We start from the raw sequence: 25,392 nt of genomic DNA, 5'->3' as shown, positions 1-25,392 counted from the left end.
CAGGAGATCGGAGAGAGAAGGATTTAGCAGAGGGAAGAGATGATAGGATGGAAGAGGAAAGAGTAGCGGAAGAGAGAGAGCGAAGGTTGTGATGGCACATTACCATCTGAGTAGGGGCAGAGTGAGTAGTAGTGTTGGAGGAGAGCGAGAGAGAAAAGGATACAAAGTAGTGGTCGTAGACTTGGAGGGGAGTTGCAGTGAGATTAGTAGAAGGACAGCATCTAGTAAAGATGAGGTGAAGCGTATTGCCTGCCTTGTGAGTAGGGGGGGACGGTGAGAGGGTGAGGTCAAAAGATGAAAAGGAGTGGAAAGGAGGCAGAGAGAAATGAGTCAAAGGCAGACATAGGGAGGTTAAGTCACCCAGAACTGTGAGGGGTGAGCCATCCTCATGAAAGGAACTTATCAAGGCGTCAAGCTCATTGATGAACTCTCCAAGGGAACCTGGAGGGCGATAAATGACAAGGATGTTAAGCTTGAATGGGCTAGTGACTGTGACAGCCTGGAATTCAAATGAGGAGATGGACATTCTCTCTTTTTCCCCTGACCCATCTGTCTACTTGGGAGAGATGAGGATTCCTGTGCCACCGCCGCGCTGACCAGATGCTCTCGGGGTATGCGAGAACACATGGTTAGACGAGGAAAGAGCAGTAGGAGTAGCAGTGTTTTCTGTTTCTCCACATCAATCTACACACAATACCCCATAATGACAAAGCAAAAACAGGTTTTTGTACATTTTTGCAAATGTATTACAAATAAAAAACAGAAATATAACATTTACATAAGTATTCAGACCCTTTACTCAGTACATTGTTGAAGCACCTTTGGCAGCGGTTACAGCCTTGAGTCTTCTTGGGTATGATGCTACAAGCTTGGCACACCTGTATTTGGGAAGTTTCTCCCATTCTTCTCTGCAGATCCTCTCAAGCTCTGTCAGGGCTGATGGGGAGCGTCGCTGCACAGCTATTTTCAGGTCTCTCCAGAGATGTTCAATTAGGTTCAAGTCCGGGCTCTGGCTGGGCCACTCAAGGACATTCAGAGACTTGTCCCGAAGCCACTCATGCGTTGTCTTGGCTGTGTGCTTAGGGTCGTTGTCCTGTTGGAAAATGCAGGTTTTGGAGCAGGTTTTCATCAAGGATCTCTTTGTACTTTGCTCCGTTCATCTTTCCCTAGATCCTGACTAGTCTCCCGGTCCCTGCCGCTGAAAAACTTCCCCACAGCATGATGCTGCCACCACCATGCTTCACCATAGGGATGGTGCCAGGTTTCCTCCAGACGTGATGCTTGCCATTCAGGCCAAAGAGTTCAATCTTGGTTTCATCAGACCAGAGAATCTTAATTCTCATGGTCTGAGAGTCCTTTAGGTGCCTTTTGGCAAACTCCAAGCGGGCTGTCATGTGCCATTTACTGAGGAGTGGATTCCGTTTGGCCACTCTACCATAAAGGCCTGTTTTCACTTTGTCATTATGGGGTATTGTGTGTAGATTGATGAGGATTTTTAGAATAAGGCTGTAACGTAACAACATGTGGAAAAAGTCAAGGGGTCTATTAGATGAAGCACAGTGATAACACATTAAGTTATTGTATAAATACAAAATATCTATCATTGTAATCCTATTTGAGCTTTTAAATGGTTGAAGTTGCAATGATAACACATTTAGATGACAACTAAACCAAAAATCAGATATGTGTTTTTCCATGTAATTTGGTTGCGCTTTTAGATGGTTGAAAGCACAGGTGACAATACATGGGAATTCAATGTGTGAATAAAGGTTGAAATCTCACTGATCAACGTCAACAAAATCTTACCCAGATTTCCACGTTGAAATGTCATGGTGTGCCCAGTGAGATATTTTACTAGTTGTGTTTTTGTTATAGATAGGAATGGGATATACAGTATTTGTGTGTTTATTATGGATATGCATGGAATATATTTGGTTTGACATATCAATATTTGATTGAGAAATCATGGAAACTAATTTTTTTGTCCTTCTGAATGCCTGCCTGTTTTTTGTCGTTCCGAATACCTGCCTGTTTTTTGTCCTTCAGAATAAAAGGAAAGGAAAGGGGTCACCAATACCTGCCTGTTTGACAGTCACTTTTTACATTGGAGTAGCACCAGGAAGCAATCTTAACTATTGTTTGTGTTTCTTCAAATATTGTGTTGCAATGTTATAATGTGTGTCAATGTAGCTCAGTGGTGAAATGGAGTGGAAAGAGTTAATACATCAGGAAGTTCCCATACATACATTATCCCATTGTATAAAGGGGAGGGGCTAGAGCAATTGATTGGCAGGATTTGTGGCCCCTCCCCTTTATACAATGGGATAATGTATGTATGGGAACTTCCTGATGTATTAACTCTTTCCACTCCATTTCACCACTGAGCTACACAGCAGAACCTAAATAACTCTCCTCTGCCACCTGAGGTCAAACCCTTGTCTTCCAAGGTAAGTGACAACTTTTATGAGGATGAGTATAGTTTCAAGGAAGTGGTTATCACTTCACACCGAGGCAAGAATTAAGGAGAGAGAAACTCTTCAATGCAGTTATTTCCTATTGACTCTAACCTAAAACACTGGGTTGGCAGTCACAGTACGCTGGTTTCCTGCTCTGAGTATCGAATCTTTGGACTTTGACCACTGGGTGTCTGTGATTTATTTCACAGACAGCTGATAAGGCACTAGGGCTGTATTCGCTAAGAATCAAACAGGTCGAAACGGGGAGGGACTAACCTCAACTTTTCCAAAAAGAAACATTAGTTTTCGTAGAAAAATGTTTTGGTATGGTGTGCACTAAAGAATACACCCCAGGGCTGAGTTTTAAGGTCATGGTTTGTCGTAAAAGCATCCGCATGCATGTGAGCTACAGTATGAGTTGGAGTTAACTGTTTGATTTACTTCCTCTGGAGCATAGTGTTTTATATAGGATTATAATACTTGAGATATTTGTTATGATCAAATTAGGGAGTATTTGATTCCATTTACAGCTGAAATACATTTGAAAGACTGCTTTATTTCGGGCTGCCTTTCTGAAACGGTGTTCGATCCTATCTGAAGACATGGCTTCTCCCAGCGATATATTATCTGAAGAGCAGTTCCAGTGCTCTATCTGTCTGGATGTCTTCACTAAGCCATTCTCCATCCCATGTGGCCACAGTTTCTGCATGGCCTGTATAAAGAGACACTGGGATAGCAGTGATGTCTGCCATTGTCCCAAATGTAAGAGGGTGTTTGCAGGACGCCCTGATCTCCTTGAGAACTCATTCGCTAAAGACATTTCGGAAAAGATCAGGGCGAACAGACGGAACGGAATCAAGCAATCGGATGCCACATCTGGAGGCGTGCCCTGTGATGTCTGCATGGGGAGAAAACTCAATGCCCTGAAGTCCTGCCTGGTGTGCCTGACTTCTTACTGCGAGACTCACCTGGAGCCCCATCAGAGAGTGGTGACTCTGAAGAGACACAAGCTGGTGGACCCTTTGGAGAACCTGGAGGACAGGATGTGTAAGAAGCATGAGAGACTCCTGGAGCTGTTCTGTAGAAGTGACCAGAGATGTGTGTGTGTGCTCTGCACGGAGACGGACCACAGGGCTCACGACACCGTTCCAGCAGAGAGAGAGAGTACGGCCAAGAAGGTAATGCTCTGATTCTTCTTTCATTTTGACTAAATCTCCAATATCTTTTTAGCCAAGACAAAGTCCTACATCAACATTGTATAATGAGATTTTCCTGATTTTCATTTTGAATCTGGTTCCAATTCTGGCTCCAATTCTGGTTCTGATTCTGATTGATAGGCTCAGATGAAGAAGACTGAGGCAGAGGTGCAGCAGATGATCCAGGCCAGATTGAAGAAGTTGGAGGAGATCAAACACTCAGTCAAACTTAGCAGAGTGAGTCCTTATGATCAGCATCTTGTTATCTACTGTTGCTGGTTCAGTTCCATTGGCACAACAGAATGTGCCTGTTTTCTACAGTATTAACTTGTCATCAGACAAAGTTCCAAGAAAGAGATAAGAGGACAATGTGCATGACTTCAATGTTATTTTCTAGGTGGGGTACCATAGGGTTAAACTCTCGGCCTAACTGTTTTTGAAATGTATGTCATTTGATCAGATAAATTCAAAGAAAGAGATAGAGGATGGAGTACAGGTCTTCACCGCTCTGGCGCGCTCCATCGAGAGAAGCCAGGCTGAGCTCATCGAGTTGATTGAGGAGAAGCAGTCAGCAGCAGAGAGGCGAGCTGAAGGGCTCGTCAAAGAGCTGGAGCAGGAAATCACTGAGCTACAGAGGAGAAGCACTGAGCTGGAGCAGCTCTCACACACTGAGGACCACCTCCACCTCCTAAAGGTCAGTGTCACTCTCTCAATATGGTCACATTAGGCGAATTCTAACCTCCACTTAAGTCGAATTTCCACTTACTCTACCATTAACATCAATGCATGACTAAGTGAAAATTCGACTTAAGTGGAAGTTAGGATTCACCTCACTGTCAACGTCATAGGATGTTGTCTAAAGTGTTTCTCCTGTTTCCCGTGCTAGAGTTTTCCATCCCTGTGCACCCCTCCACCCACCAAGGACTGGTCTGAGATCAGGGTTCACTCTGACCTGTGTTTGGGGAATGTGAGGAGAGCTGTATCTCTTCTGGAGGAGATCGTGGAGACAGCAATAAACAAACTGTCAATTAAAGGTCGTTGTCATCTTCTGTCTTCTCATTACAGTTATAAAATCCATTGTAAGACATCCATTTTTATGTTGTGTTTTCTGTGGTTCCTTACCTTGCAGAGCATGAAAAGATACAGCTGTGTGCAGGTAAAGTTCTCTTTGGTGTTGATTTGAATCACTTCAATAAATCCTGTTTCTCTTCATTGTTCAGCTGTTGCTTCTATGATGGTGACTCCCTAGTAGCCATACAGTACAAATAACAGAATCATTTGAACGTTGACACGTCGAACCTGTAAATGTTCAATTTGTTTAATGTTATTATGTCTGTTGTTAACTTTTGACCCTGTAAGTCAGAGCACCAAAGAAAAAAATTGACAATAACATTTTATTTTCTTATCGATTTTCTGTCTCCTCAAAGTTGACGTAACCCTGGACCCGAGCACTGCCAACCCCTGGCTGGTCCTGTCTGAGGATGGTAAGCAGGTCTGGGACGAGGACACGGAGCAGAGCCTCCTGGACGGTCCCCAACGATTCGACACGGCGCCCTGTGTCCTTGCCAAGGATGGCTTTGCCACCGGGAGGCACTACTGGGAGGTCGAGGTAGGTTTGTACTGAAATTGAAAGGAAAAAACATGTTATATACTTTCTTTTTAACTGATGAAGGTCTATCAGACTAAAACATTGGTTAAAATACATTAAATCTGTGGAGCATCATGAACACCAAAGTGCTGGAGATACTTTTATATTTCTGTGTACAGTTTTTCTCCATGCACCTGGTATAACTGTAGGTATAGGTAAGCCTATAGGCAACTTACCTATAAGTATTGGTAAAGCTACTTGTAAGGGTTGGTGTGAGGTGTGACCCAGGTGTGGTGCAGGATAAACAGTAGGCAGAGATGGTGAAACAAGGATCTTTACTGGTGGTCCCAAAACCAGGATACAAAATAACGGACTTGTCACAAAACAATTAAGGAGGACTCCAAAAACAGGCTGACAGCAAATACGTTTCTATGAAGAAATACTAACTATGACTGAAAACAACAATGAAACAGAGAGAACACTTCTCAAGTACCTGTACATACGTCTCACGATCAGACACTGATTAGTACTGTTTGACATCGAGAACAAGCAGAGAAAACAGAGCAAGGGAAAACAGGGAAGTGAGGGCATAAATACACAGGTGAACAGGTAGACACAGGTAACACCAATAAGATAATGATTAGTCCAGACTGTGAGTGAGGAGGTACCTACGGTTGTAGGAGGGTGACACCTAGTGGGTCGCTCCGGAACTGCGACCCCCTCCTGTAACACTACTAGACTATAGGCGTGTGAGTTATACTTTTTTTCAATTGGTCCAGGTCGGAGACAAGACGGCTTGGGACCTGGGTGTGGCCAAGGAGTCCATCAACAGGAAGGGCATGGTCACACTGAGCCCTGAGGACGGCTATTGGACGATATGTTTGAGGAGAGGAAGTGAGTACAGAGCATGTGCGGGACAGTCGGTGTTGCTCCACCTCAGAGAGAAACCATGGAAGGTTGGGGTGTTTGTAGATTACGAGGAGGGGAAGGTGTCGTTTTATAATGTAACGGACAGGTCTCATATTTATTCGTTCACGGGCTACCAGTTCACTGAGAGGGTGTTACCTTTGCTCAACCCAGATATGAGTGACAGCGGGAACAACAAATCACCACTCATTATATGTCCTGTTGGTGTTTTCAATGGAGGCGGTAGTTTGGATGATGACATCACAATATGAAATTGACTTTGCCATGGACAATACATTTCATTTTGAAAGTGCCCTAAAGAGGAAAACAGAAAAAAAAAAAAAAAGTGACTTAAATTGATAAATGCAAAGCCTGTATACTGTACATGCTCATTGATACCTGATCTGATATGGGTTATAGAAATGATTTCTCAGTAAGATTCACTTTAAAACATTTTTTTTGAATGAATGCAACAGTTGTACAATAGATGAAGATACTCCAAACTTTTCGAATTTTAAAAATCCATCAGATATTGACTGAATAAAACATTGTACTGGCACAGAAAAATAATTAATAGATTTGGGGTATTTAGGTGAGAATTCAGGTATTCAATGTACTGTAAAATGTCACATTTGTTTCATATAATGCACTCATATATACATGTTCTTAGTTAATCAGGTATTTCTTAAATATTTTGTGAAAAATAAATATATATTTCTCATTTGCATACAGTATATACACTACCGGTCAAAAGTTTTAGAACACCTACTCATTCAAGGGGTTTTCTACATTGTAGAATAATAGTGAAGACATCAAAACTTTGAAATAACACATATGGAATCATGTAGTAACCAAAAAAGTGTTAAACAAATCATAATATATATTTATATATTTTATATTTGAGATTGTTCAAATAGCCACCCTTTGCCTTGATGACAGCTTTGCACACTCTTGGCATTCTCTCAACCAGCTTCATGAGGTAGTCACCTGGAATGCATTTCAATTAACAGTTGTGCCTTCTTAAAAGTTAATTTGTGGAATTGATTTCCTTCTTTTCTTATTCTTTTTTTTTAGGGGGTAGATCAGCTTTAATATTGCAGATAAATTGTAACTTCCATCAATGTAATTGTCTGAATCACTTCCAATCCCCCATATGTTTTTTTCTCTCGCAAATATATATACACTGCTCAAAAAAATAAAGGGAACACTTAAACAACACAATATACTGTAACTCCAAGTCAATCACACTTCTGTGAAATCAAACTGTCCACTTAGGAAGCAACACTGATTGACAATACATTTCACATGCTGTTGTGTAAATGGAATAGACAACAGGTGGAAATTATAGGCAAATAGCAAGACACCCCCAATAAAGAAGTGGTTCTGCAGGTGGTGACCACAGACCACTTCTCAGTTCCTATGCTTCCTGGCTGATGTTTTGGTCACTTTTGAATGCTGGCGGTGCTTTCACCCTAGTGGTAGCATGAGACGGAGTCTACAACCCACACAAGTGACTCAGGTAGTGCAGCTCATCCAGGATGGCACATCAATGCGAGCTGTGGCAAGAAGGTTTGCTGTGTCTGTCAGCGTAGTGTCCAGAGCATGGAGGCGCTACCAGGAGACAGGCCAGTACATCAGGAGACGTGGAGGAGGCCGTAGGAGGGCAACAACCCAGCAGCAGGACCGCTACCTCCGCCTTTGTGCAAGGAGGAGCAGGAGGAGCACTGCCAGAGCCCTGCAAAATGACCTCCAGCAGGCCACAAATGTGCATGTGTCTGCTCAAACGGTCAGAAACAGACTCCATGAGGGTGGTATGAGGGCCCGACGTCCACAGGTGGGGGTTGTGCTTACAGCCCAACACCGTGCAGGACGTTTGGCATTTGCCAGAGAACACCAAGATTGGCAAATTCGCCACTGCCGCCCTGTGCTCTTCACAGATGAAAGCAGGTTCACACTGAGCACATGTGACAGACGTGACAGAGTCTGGAGACGCCGTGGAGAACGTTCTGCTGCCTGCAACATCCTCCAGCATGACCGGTTTGGCGGTGGGTCAGTCATGGTGTGGGGTGGCATTTCTTTGGGGGGCCGCACAGCCCTCCATGTGCTCGCCAGAGGTAGCCTGACTGCCATTAGGTACCGAGATGAGATCCTCAGACCCCTTGTGAGACCATATGCTGGTGCGGTTGGCCCTGGGTTCCTCCTAATGCAAGACAATGCTAGACCTCATGTGGCTGGAGTGTGTCAGCAGTTCCTGCAAGAGGAAGGCATTGATGCTATGGACTGGCCCGCCCGTTCCCCAGACCTGAATCTAATTGAGCACATCTGGGACATCATGTCTCGCTCCATCCACCAACGCCACGTTGCACCACAGACTCTCCAGGATGCTTTAGTCCAGGTCTGGGAGGAGATCCCTCAGGAGACCATCCGCCACCTCATCAGGAGCATGCCCAGGCGTTGTAGGGAGGTCATACAGGCACGTGGAGGCACTACTGAGCCTCATTTTGACTTGTTTTAAGGACATTACATCAAAGTTGGATCAGCCTGTAGTGTGGTTTTCCACTTTAATTTTGAGGGTGACTCCAAATCCAGACCTCCATGGGTTGATAAATTTGATTTCCATTGATAATTTTTGTGTGATTTTGTTTTCAGCACATTCAACTATGTAAAGAAAAAAGTATTTAATAAGATTATTTCCTTCATTCAGATCTAGGATGTGTTGTTTAAGTGTTCCCTTTATTTTTTTGAGCAGTGTATATATATATACACACATACACATACATATACATACACATATATATATATATATATATATATATATATATACACACATCCTTTAAAAAAATATATTTCCCTTTATTCCTTTCCAACCCCACCACCCCTTACCTAATTGGAGTAAACTAGTGAACAACAATGCTAAGGCCTCTACTTCCAGCTTATATATATATACTATATACATTTTATGGACACAGTCAATTTTACAATAATTATATTTTGTTTGTATCCAGGCTCTGTCGTAGCCGGCCGCGACCGGGAGACCCATGGGGCGGCGCACAATTGGCCCAGCGTCGTCCAGGGTAGGGGAGGGAATGGCCGGCAGGGATGTAGCTCAGTTGGTAGAGCATGTTGTTTGCAACGCCAGGGTTGTGGGTTCGATTCCCACGGGGGGCCAGTATGAAAAAGTAAAAAAATAATGTATGCACTCACTAACTGTAAGTCGCTCTGGATAAGAGCGTCTGCTAAATGACTAAAATGTAAATGTAATTTTTTTTTGTTTTAATCCTGAACTTCCTCTACCCTCAACCTCTCTGATCATTTTCATGATGTCCATCCGGTTTGGTTTTACAGTGAGGGAAAAAAGTATTTGATCCCCTGCTGATTTTGTACGTTTGCCCACTGACAAAGTAATGATCAGTCTATAATTTTAATGGTAGGTTTATTTGAACAGTGAGAGACAGAATAACAACAAAATAATCCAGAAAAACGCATGTCAAAAATGTTGTAAATTGATTATTGATAAATTGACTATATACTTATTATGACACAGTATGCTTTACATTAATTATCTTGTTGTTATTAGTTGTTGTTAGTTGTTATTAGTCCCATCCTTCAGCTCCATTCAACTCCTCCCATCTATCTCTTAACACCATCCATATTGGATTTCTATTTGCCATGTATTTTTCAACTGTACTGTGATGTTTCAAAAAAGTTCTGAACCCTTCTATTCTCATTGTTTCTACAGATTGTAAATTGAAAATAAACATTTTTGCTAAAAGTATTATACCATTATTGATCGATTGACTATGACTTTTCAGATCACCCAGTAGTGCTATCTGCAGGGTTAGCTCCAGGTAAATATTGCAATCCTTCAGCCATTCTTGGAACTGTGTCCAAAAACAAGCTACAAATGGACAGTACCAAAACAAATGATCTAATGATTCTGTCTCTTCGCAGCAAAATCTGCAGAGCTGGGAAGATTGTATCCCCCATATAAATAACATTTATTTCCTTCTTAATGCGTTTGAGCCAATCAGTTGTGTTGTGACAAGGTAGGGGGGATATACAGAAGATAGCCCTACTTGGTAAAAGACCAAGTCCATATTATGGCAAGAACAGCTCAAATAAGCAAAGAGAAACGACTGTCCATCATTACTTTAAGACATGAAGGTCAGTCAATACGGAACATTTCAAGAACTTTGAATGTTTCTTCAAGTGCAATCGCAAAAACCATCAAGCGCTATGATGAAACTGGCTCTCATGAGGACCGCCACAGAAATGGAAGACCCAGAGTTACCTCTGCTGCAGAGGATAAGTTCATTAGAGTTATCAGCCTCAGAAATTGCAGCCCAAATAAATGCTTCACAGAGTTCAAGTAACAGAGACATCTCAACATCAACTGTTCAGAGGAGACTGTGTGAATCAAGCCTTCATTAATACTGTTGTTGTCACGTTTTCTTGCATAATTCAACAAGTGTGCCAAGAGAAGGATACCCAGGCGATTTAAAATCAAAACACTATACATACGTTTGCGAGATCAGACATAATATCACTATAATTTCAGTGTTCATTTTTGGAAGTTGCTTACATTTGTAAACATTTCAACTGTATTAAATCTTAAATCTTACTTTTTTCAATTGCACAAAAATGTAACACCCACCAAAATAAAGTTATCTTTCTTCTCTTCTTTGTGATGTAAGTGTCGAGACGTTTTAAATCCTTGATGAAGTGTTAGCACTCTTATAGATGCAACGGAAAGCCAATGTATGCCATTGAGCCCATTTCAGCCATTACCGGAGTGTGTTTGACCGGTCATTACAAATGTTTCCGCGGTCGTTATGTTAACGGGAAAAAACAAATGTCACAAGCAAGAGTGGGAAAGATTTAAGTGACAAATGGATTTTGAAAGCAATCAATCCAGCGAGATTAATGTGACAAGTGGATTTTGCACCCCTCAAACACAGGAAATAGATGGCTGAAAAGGAAAGATCCTCAGGTGGGCGGTGCATACACGTTGCTAATGTCATGTATTCCTCCTCCTTCCCTTCCTTCTCTCCTCCTCCCCCTTCACCTAATAACCACCAGTGCCCATGTCCACCTCTCTTCCTCTCCCCCTATCACCCTATCACCCTCTCCTCCTTGCCCTGAGCTCCAGCAGGGAACAGTTGTCTGTACAAATCTAGGATCAGTTTATCCTCTGCTAATCATAACCTCAGCCAGTTAAGCCAAAACCTAAAAACGGACCCTAGATCAGTGTCTAACTTCATCCTAGACCATTCAGTCAGCCTAGCTAATCAGATTAAGACTGAGATAGGATTAGTATAGGAGCAGGTGGGACACTAAGACTGTGTCCAAAAATGGCACCCTATTCTCTCCATAGGGTCCATAGGGCTCTGGTCAAATGTAGTGCACTAAATAGGGAATAGGGTGCCATTTGGGACAAAAACTGAGACAGGCTGGAGGCTGTACACCAAGGAAGAGGGAGAGAGAGAGAGATAGAGAGAGATGTGGGGGAAGGGATCCTAAAGATTAGTCCTATTGGGCTCTACCATAGTAGCTGAGATAGAGACACTTCTAGTGCCTGGAAGATACTGACGGGACAAAATGTAACCCTCAACTACTTAATTTTCATAATTGGTATCGTCATCATAACTTTGAACAGCATCGACTTTATCATCATCAACACTTCTTCTGTAACTTCACATTTCATTTCGGATGACCTGGATGCTACTGTGACGAAACAGGTAGGTGACAACACTGCTAGCTACCATACTGACACTGTGCTGTGCTCAATGAGCTGTAAAATGAATTCAACTTCATGTCTGAGCTTGAAATGTCAGTGAAGTAGAGGTAATATGCTCAAAGGTAAGGCCCTTACTATTGTTTGTGTTAAAAGTACAGAGTAAATAGGCATATTTCTTAAGATCTATTGTCTGTCATTTCTGAGTCATCTGTGTGTTTTCTCCTGGCTCGGAAATGATTTAAAGGGACAACAAACATAATATTTGTAAGTGTACTGCGTCATATTCTGTCTTTTATCAGGAAGCACCAGAAGAAAATGGATTCTGTGATCATACCGACCCACCACGTGTGATGTCAGTCCCATCCTCTGTGATGACATCACCAACAGAGCCCCATCTTCACAGAAAGAAGCATTGTGATTGGCTGAACCTTCATCAGGACCAATCATGTCTCTGACAGTGGACGAGACAGCTGGGGATCTCCCAGTGAGGGACGTAGGGCTGATGAGAGGAGGGCTGATGCCCACCGTACCAGGTAAGAAGGGTGGAGTGGGGGAGAGTGAGATGGAAGGGGGTGGGGGGAGAAGAGAGAGGGGACAAGAGAAAAAAAGAATGCAGAAGAAATGAGTAACTGAACCAAACAGTGCATTTACATTTTACAATCATGTCATATCAAATATTAGTACTAGGAAATAAATAGATGTGATTGAAGCAATGTGGTTTAACACCCTGTCTCCTTCCCTGTCTGTCTGTCTCTCCTTTCCAAGACTCTGTGAGAGACGGAAGGTCATGGAAAAAACCACAAGTGCTCAAGATAAAAGGTGAAACAAAACTAGGAACTCACAGATCAAATGTATCTCTTTCTGGTAACATTTTCACCTCTAATCCCTTCTCTCTCTTTCTTCTCTACTCTCTTCTTCTCTTTTTTCTTCCCTCTTTCTTTCATCCCTCTTAATTCAATTTCTTCCTCCTCTTCTTCACTCTCGGTCTCTTCCCCATCTCCCCCTCTCTTTATTCCCTCTCTCTTTCCCCTCTTTCTCCCCTTTCTCTTTCGCCCCCACCCACACTTTTCCTCACCTCTCTTCCATTCCCTTATTTTCCCTCTCCTTCTTCCCTCTCTTTCTTCCTCCTCTCCATCAGACCGTCAGAGGGTGTTCCAGGTGCCCAGGGAGCAGCTGGAGGACCAATGTTTACGTCTGCAAGAGGAGAACAACCTACTGAGACAGCACACACGCACACAGGAACAGAGGCTACGCAGGTACCAATAAGACACGCTTCTTTTTTGTTCTGCGTTACATTACATTTTGCTACGGTGTGACCTAATGAACACAACCCAGCTGAACCAGACCACCCAATGTATATCCTCCATCTCCTCTCTCCCCAGGATGTCCACCAAGCTGATGCGTTTAAGGGAGGGGCGTCCGGGCGAGGCCGGGACCAGGGTCATGGAGGGGGACATGGAGGAGATAATCCAGGAGCTGGAGGCGCGTGTGGCCACTCTGGAGAGCCAGAAGGGGGCACTGCAGAGCAAACTCAGCATGGCCAGGCAGCACATCATGGACCTTGGGCCTGGACGGAATTACCACAGACTCAGAGGTACTTAGTTGACTGTGTAAATATAGAGTGATATTTTGAGTCATGTATTTTGAGACATCTATGTGAAAATAATTCTACACAGTATTGTTCATGAAATTCAATTTATTGTCCTCCGTCCCTGGACGTCATCACTGATGTGACATGACTAAATCTCCACCTGGTTCCTCTCTAGGTTTCTTCCTAGATGACTGCCTTCTAGGGAGTTTTTCCTAACCACTGTGTTTCTGCCTCTGCATTGCTTGCTCTTTGGTGTTTTAGACTGGGTTTCTGTATATGACTTTGTGACAACTGCTGATGTAAAAAGGGCTTTAAAAAAAGACATTTGATGGATTGACTAAATTAGTGAAAGCTATCCAGTGGATCCTCTGTAGTTGAACTTCTGCTTTCACTGATCCAATCATATTGGATAATGGATGATTTAAGGAAAATATGCATTTCAACACAGGACACCTTTTCCCTCTTTTTCCTTTCAGGGCGGGGAATAGATGGGGAGGGAGGAGTCAGACGAGCAGCACAGACAGCTCCGCCCCGCTACGGCCCCAGCCTGGAGGACACCAGAGGAGAGATAGAGAAATTGTAAGGAGAGAGCGAGAGAGAGAGAGAGAGAGCGAGAGAGAGCGAGAGAGAGAGAGAGCGAGAGAGAGAGCGAGAGAGAGAGAGAGAGAGCGAGAGAGCGAGAGAGCGAGAGAGAGAGAGAGAGAGAGAGAGAGAGTGGGTGCGTGCGTGCACGCAAGAGACCATGAGCAAAAAAAACTGTTGAGTAGAGAAGCAAGTGTCTAACATTCGTCCAACGTTCTTCCCTCCCAACCCTCCACTACCACTACTAAACAGACATACGCTCCTCAGGTCCGTGAGTGAATGCCTGTCTGCGTAAAATATACCATTATAATTGCAAATCACTCTGATGTATAGTTAGACAAGCAACCCATGAGGCAGATCATAGGCTATGTTCCAATATCCACACTAGCAAACCACTTAGAATACATGCTTCATTTAATACATTACTTCATTCTAATTCTAACTCATGCTTCATTCTAAGTGGTGTTATTATGAAACCACATCAATTTCCTAACAGTACGCTAACAAACCCATAGATGAGAATGCTTTGCTGTGTGGCCTTTGTGATCTTACCTTACCAGAATTGTAACTACTCCTCTTTCCTCTCCCTCCTATATTTGTCTGTCTTCTTTCCTCTTTGATCCAGCAGGTCCAGTGTGATCGAGACCCAGCAGGTGAGGGTGACAGAGCTGGAGCTGGCTGCCCAGTCCCTGAGAGACACACTGAGGGAGAAGGAGAGAGAGATAGAGGACAGTATGAAAGAGATGAGGCGACAACAGGCCGACGGACACAGGTGGGGGCCGTTCACACACACATACACACATAAGCATGCACACACACACACAAGCATGCACACAAGCATGCATGCGCACACACACACACACAAACACTTACCCATTCCTACTTCTTAGTACACCTCTGAGCTGTAGTATGTTGTGAATCTAACCAATTATATTTTCCTTCTACAGGATCACTATAAAAGACAATGTGGACGTGATCCGCCTGCAAAAGCAGCTGTCAGACAAGAGCGCCGCCCTGCGTGTCAGCCAGGAGAAGTTCAACGTGTTGCAAGAGGTGGGGGACTCTCTCTACCTCGTTCATCTTTCTTTCACTTCATCATGATGAGAAACTGACAACCTCTACCCTGTTCTCTTTTTCTCTCCCTCTCTCCCTCCCCCTCTCTTTTTTCATCTCTAGGCTTATGAGGCTCAATTGGAAGAGGTAGTAACTATGAACAATCAATAAATAACATGACATAACTTGTATTGACCGTCTAAAATGCCATATGTCCACTAAAGGGTCAGAGGTCACTGAAGGAGAGCCAGGGGGCATTGCTGGAGAAGGTAGAGGAGCTGAGTGAACAACTGAAACAAGAGCGACAGAGAGCGCTGACACTGGAGGGACAGCTCACCACTACTACTCTTTCTAAGCAAGCCCTCGAGGAGGTACTGCAACGAGTCTGCAAGTAGTGGTGGAGGAAGTAGGTAGAAGTTGTCCCTCCCTACCCATTGATACAGGGCCAGACACTTCTAACTTTATACTATTCTATTCAGTTCCAAGAGAGAGTGTCAGACCTGGAAGGAGAGAAGAATCTACTGAAGGACAGCTATGACACACTCCTGGAGAGGTGAGTAATACCTTTGAATTAATTAACTATAGTAAATGGACTGACTGACTGACACTCTCTCTCTCTCTCTCTCTCTCTCTCTCTCTCTCTCTCTCTCTCTCTCTCTCTCTCTCTCTCTCTCTCTCTCTCTCTCTCTCTCTCTCTCTCTCTCTCTCTCTCTCTCTCTCTCTCTCTCTCTCTCTCTCTCTCTCTCTCTCTCTCTCTCTCTCTCTCTCTCTCTCTCTCTCTCTCTCTCTCTCTCTCTCTCTCTCTCTCTCTCTCTCTCTCTCTCTCTCTCTCTCTCTCTCTCTCTCTCTCTCAGCACCTTATCTGCCCACAGTCATACAGAGGAGAAGGTGGACAGAGAGAGAGAGCTGGAAAAGGATAGGGAGAGAGAGAAAGAGGAGATCTGGAGGATGGATATAGAACGTCTTGAGGAGATTCTGCGAGTGGAGAGGGAGGAACGAGGGAGGCTGGAAGAGGAGAAAGAAAGGTTGCAACTGGACAAAGAGAGGATAGAGGAACAACAGGAGAGGGAGAGAGGTAAAGGAGAGAGATATTCAGTTCTATACTTCTTATTGGTAAAGCCAAGAGTTTCTTCTTGACCATGTGACCTGACCTAGGTTGTGTCCCAAACAGGGGCGGTGTGTTCATTAGGGCGATATGGGCGACGCACTGCCAAACGGGAAAAGCAAGGGATTTTTTTTCTAATCAATTATATCACGGCAACAGTAGTTATCAGTGTTCTAATCTAGACGTCTGATCTGCCACTAAATGTCCAATCAGGCTAAAGTCGTGCTTCAAATGGCCCCGCCCGTTTTGGGGCGATTTCAGTCAGGTTGAAAATCGCCCAGAAGTCTCTCATAGCCTCTCATGTAAAATCTATTTTTTTCAAATATCAGAGCTTTCAATACAATCTCTATGGGTTTCTGAGGGCTTGCACTTACGCGCTTTCGTCACACGTAACATAACCATGAACGTAACTAAGAAAAGAGCGGGTAGCAGCGTCAATCAATTCACGTACTACTATCAAGATGGCTAGCGTTCAGTGCAACTCGATTGTCTCTTTGAAAGAAGTTCACATCAAAGAGACAACCACAAAGTGCAGGAGCGCTTTTTTGAGTTCCTTCCCATCTCGGAATCAACCTCAGTCTCAATCGCCAGTGTGCTTTTGGAGAGACTGAACGGTCTTTTTGCCGACGACGAGAAAGTCAAACTCATTGCGCAAGCTTACGATGGAGCCAGTGTGATGAGGCGAGAGAAGGCTGGTGTGCAGCAAAAGGTGCGTGAGCATTTCAAGAATGGCCATTACGTGCATTGCTATGCGCATCAGCTGAATTTGATCATGCAGCAAGCTAAAAAGTAACTAGTAAACTAGTCCTCAGCATGCCTGATTTCAATGAGAAAGTCATTGACCGCTTTGCTGCATTGAAAGAGAGAAGAGAACAGTTTCAGTACAAGTAATGTAGCCTCTCTCTCTCTTTGTCCCTCCCTGTCTGTCTCTTTAACACACACACGCCCAAATCAGTTCACAGTTGATGTTGTTTAAAATAGTTATTTTTCATTTTTAAAAAAGTAAACAATTTTTTTTACAAATCTATACAATTGGCCAGAATATGGTTGTTCATATTTACAAAGCCATACAGATAGCTGTGTTTACCTTTTCTATAAATTATTTTCAAATTCTGTTTTCAGGCAAAATGTCTATCACTGTTCATTTTCACAAATCTATACAAGAGGGCAGAATATGGAAGTCTATAAAAATTTCTTATTACCAATAACTTGCATCAATGTTTTCAGTAGCCTCTATCAAAAGCTCCTGCTTGCTTGTTGTGAATTATGCTCAGGTGCACATATTTCCAATTCAACCATGAGGCCTTTTTGAAGCAAGTAATGTGTATATCAGTATTGACTTATATGCTGCCCCTGTCTTCATGTTGTTGCTGGACATATATTTTTTAAAATGTGTGTAGGTCACCTAAATCATCAGAAAAATTGCCCCCCCTGAGAATTTTTTCAGGAGCCGCCACTGGTCCCAAATGGTACACTGGCTATTCCCAATATAGTGCACTATTTTTAGTGCACTACATGCAGAATAGGGTGCCCTTTGGACAAAGCCCTGGCATATAACTAGGACCTAGGGTTTTTCCTGGTCAGGTCACGTGGTCTGGAAAAACTCTTGTTACTTATTGGGTATAAATTGTGTTATAAATATCATAGGCAGTCTATTTTGTAGTTTGACAATTATTTGTATATTAATTTTGATAGAGTCCGTTGAGTCGATTAGAGGAAAACATGATCGAATGGAACAAGAAGTTCTACAGTACAGACAGGAAGTCACATCACTGCAGGAGAGACTGGACTCAGTCACAAAGGTCAGAGGTTATTATTGACATGAATAACATGTATGTTAATAACAACTTAATAATATATGTTATAAAACAGTTTTGCTCCCTTTTTTTTCGCTCTTTTTATTCTTTCCCTCCATTTCTCTTAGGAGTTTGACATGAGTGTTGAGGACCTCAGTGAAACCCTGATACAGATTAAGGTTAGTCCCTTCTCAGATTAGTTAAATAACGACAATATAACGACAACAACAATATAACAATATAAGAGGTCCTTTAAACCTTATTCACTTTCTCTCTTACTGTGCATTTTTGTAATCCCTTTCGTAGGCATTTAGGCTACAGCAGGAGGGCCGTGAGGGTCTGCGGTTCCTCGGGATTGATGAGAAGGTAGAGGACTCATCCAGAGAGCTGAGGGACCTCCAGGCATCCCAAGCAGAGACTGTTTTAGAACTGCAGAAGACCAGAAACTTACTGTTACTGCAGCACCGCATCAATAACGATTTGCAGGTAGGCAGGTAGGCCCCCCCCACCCCCTTCTTTGAGCCCACCCCTCTCTTTATTCATGTTTTGTTTAGTCTGATGTTTTGTTGTTTTTCTTTTTCATTTCTGTAACTGTAAAGCGACTTTGGGTCCTTGAAAAGCGATATATAAATCCCATGTATTATTATTATTATTATTATTATTATTATTATTAACACACACATGCAGGCATGCATGGACGCTTGCATACACACAAAGGTAATTATAAAGGTTATCTTACATACTCTCCTCTTTCCTTCCTTCCAACCATCTTATCCCGCTCTCCTCTGTTCTCTTTCCTATTCCTGTCCTGTCACAGGCTGAGTTCAGCACGATGAAAGAGAGAGCAGAAAGAGAGAGGGAGGAGACCAAGAGGAGGGTAGCGGAAAAAGATAAACTACTTGGAAGAAGAGCCCTGCAAATCAACACTTTACAAGGTAAGAAGAATGTGGTAACACTTTATTTGAAGGCACACATATTAGCCACTCATTTGTAGTTTATATGTGTGTACATTAGTAGCTTATAAGGTCTTTATAATGTCTTATTAGCCATATATTAGGTCTCAATTAAGTGTTTTCTAATTCAAACATTAAAAGTGATGTTTTACCGGCCAATCCTTAATAACCTCATTGTAAGCCATAATAAAGGCGTATTAATAGTAAATAAAGAGCAAGTTACACAAGAAACAGACTCTTAGTAAGCGGTCTCAATGTGGGAATAATAAGGGCATAGTACCTCAATATGTGTTCCCTACTCTAAAGTGTGACGACTTACAATATTTGAATAAGATATCACTAATTCATTCAAATGGTATCTAAATAATTATTCTTTAAAGGAATAATCCACTCAAAAACGATCTTGCGTATTTTTTTCATTAGTCTACTGTTGATACAGTCCCAAAATGTTTTGCATGTCAGCAGTCAAGTTTTCAAGATATAGGATTTTCAAGAAGCAAAGTGTAATGCCGCGTTCACATGCTAGTCGGAACTCTGACATTTCTGACTTGCTGATTTGTTGAACGCGGCACATGTATAACTACAACCAGTTAGCAAGTTGGACATTTCAGAGTTTCCTAGTTCCGACTAGCATGTGAACGCGGCATTATTTGCCACATCATCATGATGATGCATTTTGCATCATATGGTCCCTTTTCCTGATGATGTGGCAAGTTACACTTTTCTTTTTGAAAATCCTATATCTTGAAAACTTGACTGCTGACATGCAAAACATTTTGGGCAGAAATGAAAAAATACACAAATATAGTTTTTGAGTGGATTATTCCTTTAATATCTAAAATTAAATTGAGAGTTATCTACTAAAGCTCAGCTCAACGAGTTTAAAATCACTTTTTTTTTCTTCTTCTTCTTTAAAGCCCAGCTGAAGGAGTTAGCCTACAGCCCAAGGAACTACAAACGGAACATACCACTACAGTACACCTGGCCGGGGGGGGACCAGGAAGTAGTACAGCCCATTGAAGACGACACCACTTTCTCTCAACTACGAGCGGGGGAGTCCCTTTTGGAGATCCACCTCAGGGGGGCAGCTTTCACCCCTGGGGGGCTATGGACCATGGGGGGCACCCGGGAAGGGACTGGGTCAAAGGGCGCAGAGGTTGTGACCTTTTGCACCTACGCCCTCCTGGACTTTGAAATGCACTCCACACCTCTGGTTTCGGGAGGGCAGCCCAACTACGGGTTCACATCAAAGTACCCCCTCTCTGCCCGTGATTTGGGGAGGCTGGGGGGTCAGGGGGGAGGGGTGCTGGTGGAGCTGCATCAGGCATTGGGAGGTGTGCGTTTTGTGACCCAAGGGAGGGTGCAAGTGCCACTGGTTGGAGCGGTAGAGAGGAGAGGGGAGCGGGTGAGCGGACGAGTCAACATCGCAGGTAAGTCTTAGCATCACCTGGTGTTATTATATTGCAGCAATAACGGTTTCAGCTATCATGGATCAACCACTGTTATAGCCACAATTGTGACTTTATTATGTGTTCTAATGTGCATCATTATTAGCAGACACTATGCGAGGCCATGCAAATGTGGGCCAGTAGAACTGAAACATTAGATACCAATAATATGACATACTGTGTAAACCAGTATGATTGCACCCATCACTGAGACTCACTTATTATCCCTTGAAGGCTCTAAGGGAGATGTCATAGGGATCCTGGACTTCTGGGTGCGTCTCTTCCCTCCTGCGGAGCCCATGGACACACTGATAGAGAGAGGAATGGACAGAATGACAGAGAGAGGAGCAGACAGACGGATAGCGAGAGGAACAGACAGACTGATGGACAGAAAGACCATCAGTCCACAGAGACAGTGGAGTCCCACCTGGGCCCAGAGAGCTCTAGGCTTGGAGGACAGTATGCATGAGGTAGGCTACTGAGACAATCTTACAACAGGTCTGTCATTTAAAATCCCTAGGTTTTATAGAAATCCTACTTGGAAGATTTCCTGATTTCCAGCTTATTCCCTCCTGATTCCAGGAATCTTCCAACTGGGATTTCTGTAAAACCTGGGAATTTGGGGAAAGTTACCGGAATTTTGCAAGCTCTGCTCTTAAAAGACCAAAGAATCATTGGGTGGTTGAATTCATGCAGAGCCCAATGTTATTTTCCACTACAGCAGGAACTATTTGACTATGGCGGAGGGATACCCAACGAGCTGGAGGTGGTGCTGGAGCGTTGCGTGGGCCTCAGCGCCCGCTGGCCGGGACTACTTCCGGACGCCTACCTCATCTACCGTCTCTACGACCTGCCGCCTCACGCTTCCCCTACAATACCGTGCAGCGCCGACCCGCTGTTCAACGACACGGTCAGCTACCCTCTGGCCGTGACCACTGACGTTCTGGAGTACCTAAGAGGGGGCAGTCTTTGGGTCTATGTGTTCGACGACAGTGATGATCAGACTCCACCTGCTTACCTGGCCAAGACACCCATACCGCTCCGCCCCCTGGCAGCAGGACGACCTATCAGAGGTGAGAAAATGACAGTTGTCATCAACCCTAATCCTACCCTATCTATCCCCAATTCTGTAGAGCTACAGGGTGCCCTTGATTAGATACGTCAGGTGTCTTAGTGCTGAGCTGGAGTAAAACCCTGCAAACCCTTAAACTCTTCACATTGTTAAAGACAAAATAGATCATATTGATTCATAATACCACAAACAAAATAGTCTCACCTTCATGCTCTGACCTCTCAGGTGACTCATCCTATAGGTCTGTGGTTCCCAAACTGTGCCCCCCCCCTGGTTCCCAAACTGTGCCCCCCCCTGGTTCCCAAACTGTGCCCCCCCTACGGAACTCAGTATGACTTTCAACTTACTCCTGAAAGTTGTAATAGTAGAATGCACAAGGTGCATCAGCAGTTTTCCTCTTGTAATGTCAGTCATTGCAGACCTTAGAGAGCTATTTATAACTTGTCCGAAATGTCCAGATCAACTAGCCCATGTCAGCTAACATCTTTTAGATAGGTTTTTTTGCCCATTGATTTTGTTGTAATGTTTGAGTGACTCAAATATCACATGAACACACATAAGACATGGCAAAATGTATATAATTGCAGGAAATAAGCTTTCAACCTGCAGAATGTTCTCTCCGTAAACAAGAGGGGCATGAACAGTTTGTGTCATGAAGCTGATCCTAGATCTGTACCGTGGGGAAACTTTAGTCGTACCCCGGAGCCATGCTTCCTTCTGTACCTTGCTTCCATCTGTACCTTGCTTCCTTCCTTCCTACCTCCCTTCTTTCATTCAGTCCTTCCTTACTCTCAGGTGACTACGTTCTGAGGGACACGGGTGGCGGTCCGCGGGGGATGGTCCGCGTGTTCATACGATGGATGTACCCCTTCCAACCACCAGAGGGCAGCACCCAAAGACACAAGGAGACGGACAGGGTGGAGAGAGCGATGGAGAGGAGGAGCGAGAGAGCGGAGGAACTGCCGAGGCCTATTGCCAAGCCTAGAGTGAAGGTATGGTTCAAATTTCACTTTTACATAGAAATATATTAGATAGACAGGTCACATTAATTGTTAGCATCTCCTTTCTCTTACAACCTTTTTCTACCTCTCTTTATATTCTCCTTATTTCAGTTGAAGGTTGTTGAGCCCAGAGTGGACAGATCTGCTGCACAAAAAGAGACCAACATTCAGGTATGGCACACATTTGCACACAAACAACCAACCATTATCATCTGAACACGCAACAAAGTATATGCTCTATTATGAGATTTGAAAAACTCAGAGATACTGAGTTATCACTCTCTGTACCTGTTTGCCCAAGCCCCGGCCTCCACCAATCAAACTGCGACTACCCCAACCCGACGCCCAATTAGAGCGAGCCACACCTGTGACATCACCGGAACCAAGTGGCGCCACACCCCTCCAGTCTCCAGCGAGAAAACGGGCCACACCTCTTAGATCACCTGCTTACCAAGCCACACTCCTTCTGACACCTGGGACGAGTCAAGCCACGCCCTCCCAGTCACCCGCCAGGAAGCGGGGGACCGCTATGAGGCTACCTGAGGTCAGAGGTCAGAGTTTGCCTGTGTCAGAGTTGACCCCATCTCGACCTGACTCAGCTCGTTCCACCAGGAGCTCCGCCAGCGATGATAAGAGCTATGTTAAGGTGAGTGGATATAGATTGTATAGCGAACATGTGAATGCAGATAATGGCCATAAGCAATGCTAACATGTAGGAAAGATCATAGGGAACAAATGCAGTTGCAAAAGCAGGATCACATTTAAAAGGTGTGTATAAGACTAAAGGGACTGCAAGGAATAGAGATGCAGTATAATGATTTGATCATCATACCTTAAGTGAACGTTTGACATCTTTATCTCTTCCTCCCTCTCAGGACATCCCCTCACTGGAACAGGTGTCTATGGAAGAGGAGGAGGAGGAGCAGGAGGAGAAAAGTGACAAAGGTGATAATTAAATACAGTGCTATCTATATCCTATTTAAGAACAATAAAGTACTCTTGTCCTGGAGTTGAATAAGAATATCCTGATGTCATGAACAGTCATTCGTTCTACTTCCCTCTGTAGCCCAAGTGGATAGTGAGGTCATGGAATCCAGAGAATCAACGACCTCCAACCGTAGTGACGTCATCATTATTCCTCCATCTTCAAGGAGAATCAGAAAGGTAAGAATTAATCAATCAATGAATCAATAAATTGGGTCTGGTGACCAACTGATTGATTTAGGCAAGAATGAGAAAAATAGAAAATATACAGTACCAGTCAAAAGTTTGGACACACCTACTCATTCAAGGGTTTTTCTTTATTTTTACTATTTTCTACATTGTAGAATAATAGTGAAAACATCAAAACAATGAAATAACACATATGGAATCATGTAGTAACCAAAGAAGTGCTAAACAAATCAAAATATATTTTATATTTGAGATTCTTTAAATAGCCACCCTTTGCCTTGATGACAGCTTTGCACACTCTTGGCATTCTCTCAACCAGCTTCATGAGGAATGCTTTTCCAACAGTCTTGAAGGAGTTCCCACATATGCTGAGCACTTGTTGGCTGCTTTTCCTTCACTCTGCCGTCCGACTCATCCCAAACCATCTCAATTGGGTTGAGGTGGGGGGTTGTGGAGGCCAGGTCATCTGATGCAGCACTCCATCACTCTTCTTCTTGGTCAAATAGCCCTTACACAGCCTGGAGGTGTGTTGGGTCATTGTCCTGTTGAAAAACAAATGATAGTCCCACTAAGCCCAAACCAGATGGGATGGCGTATCGCTGCAGAATGCTGTGGTAGCCATGCTGGTTAAGTGTGCCTTGAATTCTAAATAAATCACAGACAGTGTCACCAGCAAGCACCATCACACCTCCTCCTCCATGCTTCACGGTGGGAACCACATATGCAGAATTCATACGTTCACCTACTCTGCCTCTCACAAAGACACACGGTTGGAACCAAAAATCTCCAATTTGGACTCCAGACCAAAGGACAAATTTCCACCGCTCTAATGTCCATTGCTCGTGTTTCTTAGCCCAAGCAGGTCTCTTATTATTATTAGTGTCCTTTAGTAGTGGTTTCTTTGCAGCAATTTGACCACGAAGGCCTGATTCACACAGTCTCCTCTGAACAGTTGATGTTGAGATGTGTCTGTGACTTGAACTCTGTGAAGTATTTATTTGGGCTGCAATTTATGAGGCTGGTAACTCTAATGAACTTATCCCCTGCAGCAGAGGTAACTCTGGGTCTTCCATTCCTGTGGCGGTCCTCATGAGAGCCAGTTTCATTATAGCGCTTGATGGTTTTTGCAACTGCACTTGAAGAAACATTCAAAGTTCTTGAAATGTTCCGTATTGACTGACCTTCATGTCTTAAAGTAATGATGGACTGTCGTTTCTCTTTGCTTATTTGAGCTGTTCTTACCACAATATGGACTTGGTCTTTTACCAAATAGGGCTATCTTTTGTATACCCCCCTTACCTTGTCACAACACAACTGATTGGCTCAAACACATTAAGAAGGAAATCAATTCCACAAATTAACTTTTAAGAAGGCACACTTGTTAATTGAAATTCATTCTAGGTGACTACCTCATGAAGCTGGTTGAGAGAATGCCAAGAGTGTGCAAAGCTGTCATCAAGGCAAAGGGTGGCTATTTGAAGAATCTCAAATATAAAATTTATTTTGATTTGTTTAACACTTTTTTGGTTACTATATGATTCCATATGTGTTATTTCATAGTTTTGATGTCTTCACTATTATTCTAAAATGTAAAAAATAGTAAAAATAAAGAAAAACCCTTGAATGAGTAGGTGTGTCCAAACTTTGACTGGTAGTGTACATCCTACGTTTTTCTATGATTTTCATTTGTAAATACAATGGCTGAAAAAAGTTTCAGAAATCTTATTTCTGTGTT

The 25,392-nt window shown here is 43.3% G+C and overlaps 2 protein-coding genes across 2 annotated transcripts in view; both read left to right on the top strand.

Annotated features, from left to right (window-relative positions):
* The first annotated feature begins 3,006 nt into the window (after nt 1-3,006).
* On the top strand, nt 3,007-6,535 carry LOC311132924 (E3 ubiquitin-protein ligase TRIM39-like). The gene is made up of 7 exons (XM_084166311.1): nt 3,007-3,634; nt 3,794-3,889; nt 4,113-4,346; nt 4,539-4,686; nt 4,782-4,808; nt 5,080-5,261; nt 6,020-6,535. The coding sequence occupies exons 1-7, from the start codon at nt 3,059-3,061 to the stop codon at nt 6,416-6,418; spliced, it is 1,662 nt and encodes a 553-aa protein (XP_084022437.1). The 5' UTR covers nt 3,007-3,058; the 3' UTR covers nt 6,419-6,535.
* A 5,793-nt stretch (nt 6,536-12,328) lies between these two features.
* Nucleotides 12,329-25,392, top strand: part of rpgrip1 (RPGR interacting protein 1) — a gene marked incomplete at both ends in the record, with an annotated part of 13,982 nt that continues 918 nt past the window's right edge. Inside the window, 25 exon segments of the mRNA XM_084165805.1 lie at nt 12,329-12,416; nt 12,649-12,783; nt 12,786-12,847; nt 12,849-12,941; nt 12,943-13,139; nt 13,266-13,477; nt 13,951-14,053; nt 14,682-14,828; nt 15,004-15,109; nt 15,233-15,256; nt 15,334-15,480; nt 15,589-15,662; nt 15,964-16,184; nt 17,910-18,016; nt 18,139-18,189; nt 18,317-18,496; nt 18,828-18,945; nt 19,881-20,393; nt 20,646-20,881; nt 21,133-21,484; nt 22,279-22,475; nt 22,596-22,655; nt 22,780-23,130; nt 23,360-23,429; nt 23,551-23,648. Coding sequence (XP_084021931.1) covers nt 12,329-12,416; nt 12,649-12,783; nt 12,786-12,847; nt 12,849-12,941; nt 12,943-13,139; nt 13,266-13,477; nt 13,951-14,053; nt 14,682-14,828; nt 15,004-15,109; nt 15,233-15,256; nt 15,334-15,480; nt 15,589-15,662; nt 15,964-16,184; nt 17,910-18,016; nt 18,139-18,189; nt 18,317-18,496; nt 18,828-18,945; nt 19,881-20,393; nt 20,646-20,881; nt 21,133-21,484; nt 22,279-22,475; nt 22,596-22,655; nt 22,780-23,130; nt 23,360-23,429; nt 23,551-23,648 — 3,942 coding nt within the window.

Source organism: Coregonus lavaretus, assembly GCF_964263955.1.
Source record: "Coregonus lavaretus genome assembly, chromosome: 7".
NCBI lineage: Eukaryota > Metazoa > Chordata > Actinopteri > Salmoniformes > Salmonidae > Coregonus > Coregonus lavaretus.
The sequence above is the reverse complement of the archived record's forward strand: the minus strand, read 5'-3'. Positions and strand labels throughout refer to the sequence as shown.

Coding starts and splice junctions, on each gene's coding strand:
- LOC311132924 (XM_084166311.1), top strand. CDS start 3,059: ATGGCTTCTCCCAGCGATATATTATCTGAAGAGCAGTTCCAGTGCTCT. Junction 4,809..5,079: donor AAAGATACAGCTGTGTGCAG/GTAAAGTTCTCT, acceptor GTCTCCTCAAAG/TTGACGTAACCCTGGACCCG. Junction 5,262..6,019: donor GGCACTACTGGGAGGTCGAG/GTAGGTTTGTAC, acceptor CAATTGGTCCAG/GTCGGAGACAAGACGGCTTG.